The 6,195-nt window shown below is 41.2% G+C and overlaps 1 protein-coding gene across 1 annotated transcript in view; it reads right to left on the bottom strand.

Moving 5' to 3' along the window:
- The window catches only part of LOC143291034 (uncharacterized), an 18,504-nt gene extending 13,822 nt beyond the window's left edge, over nucleotides 1–4,682 (bottom strand). The window contains exons 1-4 of the mRNA XM_076600619.1: nucleotides 4,668–4,682; nucleotides 3,591–3,958; nucleotides 1,729–1,858; nucleotides 445–1,301 (exon numbers count right to left, since the gene is read on the bottom strand). Coding sequence (XP_076456734.1) covers nucleotides 445–1,301; nucleotides 1,729–1,858; nucleotides 3,591–3,958; nucleotides 4,668–4,682 — 1,370 coding nt within the window. The remainder of the gene's footprint in view (nucleotides 1–444; nucleotides 1,302–1,728; nucleotides 1,859–3,590; nucleotides 3,959–4,667) is intronic.
- Nucleotides 4,683–6,195: the final 1,513 nt, after the last annotated feature.

The raw sequence follows: 6,195 nt of genomic DNA, 5'->3' as shown, positions 1-6,195 counted from the left end.
TGCCTGTTCCAAGGGGAAAAGTTTTCTACATTGCAAGAGGAAAATAACTTGCAAATGTGTATAATTTGCTTCTTTGTTCGGTTTATGACATCACTCTTTTTTGTTTGTGTCATAATTATGTGGATCGGAATTTGTTGAAATTCCTGTCACATTTACTGTTTACTGCAGGAATTTTTGTCAAAGTGTTAATGTGAATGTTACTGATATTGTTATGATTAATGTTCTTGATTAATGAAAGGTCGGAGAGGAAGAGGTGTATGACGTATGTACAAGGAGGCATGTGTATATTATTGATTCAGTACTCTCAGCGGCTGCATGAGGTAAGCTTCTTGAAGGAAGATGAAAAACAACAACAACAACAAAACCCCACAGAAAACAAAAGGGAGAGGACAGAAACAAAAGCAAAAACAAAAATCCCACAAAAGCGACAAACCAAAAACTCACTTGTTCACGATGACCAATTCATCGATGATGACACTGAGATCACCACACCCAGGACCTCCTGTCGCCGTTGTTGCTGATGCTGCTGTTGTTGCTGTTGATGCTGTTGTTGCTGATGCTGCTATTGTTGCTGTTGTTGTTGATGCAGTCATTGCTGCTGTTGTTGTTGCTGCTGCTGTTGTTGCTGTTGCTGTTGTTGCTGAAACTGTTGTTGTTGGTGCTGTTGGTGCTGCTGCTGTTGCTGTTGTTGTTGGTGCTGTTGCTGCTGCTGCTGCTGTTGCTGTTGTTGTTCGTGCTGTTGCTGCTGCTGCTGTTGCTGTTGTTGTTGGTGCTGTTGCTGCTGCTGCTGTTGCTGTTGTTGTTGGTGCTGTTGTTGCTGCTGCTGCTGTTTTTGATGTTGTTGTAGCTTCTGCTGATATTGTTACTGCTGATGTTGTTGTTGCTGCAGCTGCTGTTGCAGCAGTTGAAGCTGCCATTGTAGCAGCCATCGTAGTTGCAGCTGCTGTAGTCACACTGGTCACCATTGCTGTTGTAGTTGCATACGTCGTCGTCGTCGTCGTCATCGTCATTGGTGTTGCAGACCACCCAACGATTTCCTTCACAGCAGCCTCCACGTCCTCCGTCTTCTTGATGTCGAAGGAGTGGAGATGGAGCAGGTTGGTGGAGGGAAGACACGCGTTCAGCTGGTGCCGGATGAGGGCGGTGACCGCGCGCCCCTCCTGGCTGACGCAGATGAGGTGCACGTGCTTGCCCTGGTTGAGCAGCTGCAGGGCCTTCAGCACCAACACCACTGTCTTCCCACAGCCAGGGGGCCCGCGCAGGTACACGCAGGGCGGGAGGGATGAGTTGAGCATGTCCACCTGCCGTGATAGAGATGATGATATTGATGATGATGATGATAATAGTGATAAGAAGAAGAAGAAGAAGAAGAATATTCATAATAAGAAATCATAATTGAAAATAATCATAATAATAATAACAACATACTACTCCTACTACTTGTTTATATATATATATATATATTTTTTATTTTATTTTATTTTTTTTTTTATCTATAATTTCTCTTCTTCTTTGTTTCTTTGTTTGTGGGCTGCAACTCCCATGTTTACTCTTCTGTTCATGAGTCTGAGTGGGCTTTTACGTGAATGACCACTTTTGCCCTGTCGTGTAGGCAGCCATACTCCATTTTCAGGGTCATTATTATCATCATTATTATTATTATCATTATTATTATCATTATCATCATTAACATGAAGTGGAGGAAAACTGGTGAAAGGGGGGATAAACCTGGTCAGGGTAGAGAGCCAGGCGAGAGAATCTGAGCCCCAACTCGGCCACGGCTTGCCACTCTGTCTTGATCTCTTTGGGCGGACGGGTCGCTGTAGGGATCAGTATCGTGGTGGCTGGCCCTGAAAACCTGAACAGACATAAATATATATATATCTAAAAAAAAAAAAAAAAAAAAGAAGAAAGAAAAAAAAAAGTTATGATGTAACTTGTTCATACTGATGAGGAATTTAAAAAAAAATATATATATATATAAAAATATAAAAGTTGAACAGAAAATAGATGTCATTAACTAACTCATTTATACTGGGGGGAGTGGGGGTGTGGCCCAGGAGTCCTGGGAGGGGCCAGGGGGGTGAGGGGGGGGGGGGGGGGGGGGTGTTAGGAAAAGAGACATCAACTCGTTTGAAGGGAAAAAAAAAGAAGAATACCAACAGAGTTACTCTCAAAAGGTCAACAACAATATATATTATCAACAAAAATAAAAAAAATCACAAAAAAAATCACAAAATCCCTTTCTTGCATCAGCTCCACTTGTTGCCCATCCAGTACAGAATTCAGCCAAAAATGATTTACACCAATCTCTTCAAACACAGAATTCATTACAACAAATAAAAAAAAAAAGCATTTCAACAGACTATCAAAAGCATAAAGTCATTTCAATGGAAAATTCACAGTTAATATTAACTTATTCTGATGAAGAATTCAAGACTGTTTCAACAGAGGTTTTTCAATAATACAAAACTCAGTGCAACAGGGAATTGTCTTACTATTTCAATGGAGAATGAAGAACATCTAATCACAGGAATGAAGAACAAACATCGACTCATTTCTTGATAGATTTCATGGATAGCAACTGAACGAACATAAGATTAAATACAATCAGTTCATTTTCAACAGAGAGCTGATGACATTAATTCATTTCAACAAACAACAAAAACAGCAACATCAAACCAGTTGATATACCCCATTCATTAAGTAACAGATATTTAAAAAGTCACTCAGTACAGTAAAGAACTGTTTTCATCAGCTTATTCATAATTAGATTCATCAACAGGTAATGAATAACATAAAATCAAACTGAACAAAAACTCACCTTGAACAGAGATTTGATTTGTGTCATTTCAAAAGAGTTAATTATATTAAAACAGGGCACATTTCAATGGGTAATGCATGTTGATATCTATACATGTAGATCTATCAATATTGTATTGTATTGTATTGTATTGGATTGGATTGCATTGCATTGCACTGTATTGTATTGTTTTGTGTCGTATTGTATTGTATTGTACTGTATTGTTATATGCTTTTATCACAACAGATGTCTCTCTGTGAAATTCAGGCTGCTCTCCCTGGGAAGAGCACATTGCTACATCACAGCGCCACACTTATAAATGACATATATATATATCTATATAAAACAGAAAATGCCGGCGAGTGTGGGATTAGATCCTGTGCACTCAGTGTCTTTCACTTTCTTGGCGGACAAGTTACCCCTATGCCACCACACCATTTGCTTTATTATCTATATCTATATTATCTATATGCTTGTGTAGAACCCCTTTCGTGTGTTTTCACAAGCAGAACATAAAATATGCATGTTAAACATACCATAATCCATGTCAGTGTTTGGTGGGTTTTGGGAAATACAATCGCACCCAGCATCACTGAAAATGGAGTATGGATGCCTAAACAAAACAGTGATGCATGTATAAAAACCCACATATAGGTTTGAGCGAACATGGGAGTTGCAACCCACAAAAAGCAGGGGAAAAACAACGACAAACAAACAAACAAAAAAACCCCACCAAACCCTGACCTGTAAAGACTCTCTTCCCAACATCGTCAATTTTCTCTCTTACCTGGCCACCAGCCGATCATACACATCCGCAGACATAGCGGGATCTTTGCCAGACTTCATCACAGTTTTCTCCCACCAGGAGACAAGCAATGCCATGGAATCCTCCCCTGGAGAAGAAGAAGAAGAAGAAGAAGAAGAAGAACCACCACCACCACCACCACCAGCACCAGCACCATTGGCGTTGGACTGAAGTCGATCACGCACATTCCGGAACTGGCGAGATACGGCGGAACGCAGGTACGCCCACTTGGAGACCTGGGCGGTGTTTCTGAGAATCTCCAGGAACTGAGGGTCAGGCAGTTTTTCCTTGCACAGGCACCGTTTGAGCACCGAGGACAAGTCTTTTCGGCCCAGACACTGGTACAGATCCTGTGACAAGACAAGACAACACAAGACAAGCTTATTTCGGGGAAAACCCTGAAGAGGTACATGAAAATGTTACATGTTTCATGTCACTGAAGCAAAATACAAGGCACACTTGGCACTGTGCTCACAATCAGTGTGACTGTGGACACTGCAAACATTCAGGCACACACATGCGTATCCACTAGCAAATATCTATGCTGACGTACACACACACACACGAACATGCACATGTACACACACAAATGTACACACAAATGTACAAACACACACACACACACACACACACACACACACACACACACACATCTATCTTGCTTTCCTCAGATGCGAGTACAGGCCTAGTGGACACACAGATCAAAGATTACAGCAGGCAGACCCCATATATAAATGTGTTCACAAAATTAATACATAACCTCACTGGTATACTGTGCAATCACCAGTATGTGTGACCGGACATTACAACTTCTTCTTCTTCTTCTGCGTTCACCCGTATGTACACGAGTGGGCTTTTACGTGTATGACCGTTTTTACCCCGCCATGTAGGCAGCCATACTCCATTTTCGGGGATGTGCATGTTCTTGTTTCCATAACCCACCGAACGCTGACATGGATTACAGGATCTTTAACGTGCGTATTTGATCTTCTGCTTGCTATTGCGCCCGTTGGACATTACAACAAAATTCCTTTTCACTGGTATACATTCCCTCTCTACCTTCACCTTCCCCATCCCTATCTAGTAAGTAATATTCAAGTTTTATGTTGACAACCACCTCAGGTGATATGGACAGCAAGGATAACCACCCCATGATACTGAAGGAAGGGGGTCTGGATAAATGGATGGATGGATAAGATCATTAGATGGATGGCTGAACAGATGGATGGATGGATGAGTGAATGGAAGGGTGGGTCAACTGATGTTTGAATGGTTGGACATGTGCATGGATGAACAGATGGATGGGTGAATGGATGGATGAATGAATCAATTGATGAATGGATGAATGCATTGATGAGAAGATGAATCAAAATCAAATCAAATCAAAAACACTTTATTAATCCACATGGAAATTAAGTTGTGCAATCACAGGCTCATTGTAAACACTGGCATAAAATCATGCGCAACATAAGAAGAGATTAAAACTAGTCAAATAAGAATTCCCAATAGCTGACGATATACTAACCCCCCCACTCCCCACACACACATACTCATGTTAAGACAATAGGGTATTGCACAACAATATTAACAAATGAAAACATCCAACAACAAAAAAGGGTATAAGATTACTAAAAATGACATGCGCGCACGCACGCACACACACCCACACACACATACACACACATGCACACACACACACACACACACACACACGTTAAGACCATAAGGTATTGTACAACAATACATAAATAAAAACATCAAGGGAATAAATCGTATATATAAGTAAAATGCACACACACACACACACACACACACACACGCACACACACACACTCACACACACACAAACAACGTATGCATGCACATAACATATGTCACGCCAGTAAGATTAGAACATTAACATTAAGATACATGAAATCCAAGTAAAATAAGAAAATATTTAAAAATCACTTCCGATCACACACACACACAAATGCTTGCTTGCCCGTGCTCACCCGCTCAGTCCCACATGCACGCATAATGTCTGCTCCCATACACTCGTCTGCTGGTGAAGTTCAGGTGTTGCTGTGGCGAGGGGGCTTGGGGGGTGGGAGGGTTCACTTAGTGTATTGGATGTTTTGATTGTGTGCGCGAATGGCTGTAGGAATAAATGAATTAATGTATCGAGATGTTCTTGCGCGTGGAGCTCTAAACCTACCACTTATGTCTGACCTTCTGCTATTAATGTCATCATGTAGTGGGTGTCTTACGTCGGTCAAAATTGTTATTAGTCTGTCAGTCAGTTTTCTATTGTGCATGTCGCTAAAGGTGTCTTGTCTTATACCCACCACCCCACCCGCTTTCCTAATGACTTTTTCCAACCTGTCTTTGTCATGTTTGGTCAGGTTTCCCCCCCAGCACACGGCTCCGTATGTTAAAACACTACAGACAACAGATGTGTAAAACATTTGGAGCATCTGCTTGCATACATTAAAAGATTTCATTTTTCTAAGACAGTACATGCGACTGTTGCTCTTTTTAATGAGTGCAGTTGAGTTTTCATTCCAAGACAGCTTATTGTCGATTATCACACCGAGATATTTGTATG

This window comes from Babylonia areolata, chromosome 16 (assembly GCF_041734735.1).
Source record: "Babylonia areolata isolate BAREFJ2019XMU chromosome 16, ASM4173473v1, whole genome shotgun sequence".
In the NCBI taxonomy this organism is placed as follows: Eukaryota; Metazoa; Mollusca; class Gastropoda; order Neogastropoda; family Buccinidae; genus Babylonia; species Babylonia areolata.
Note: the sequence above shows the minus strand (reverse complement) of the source record. Positions and strands in the feature narration are given on the sequence as shown.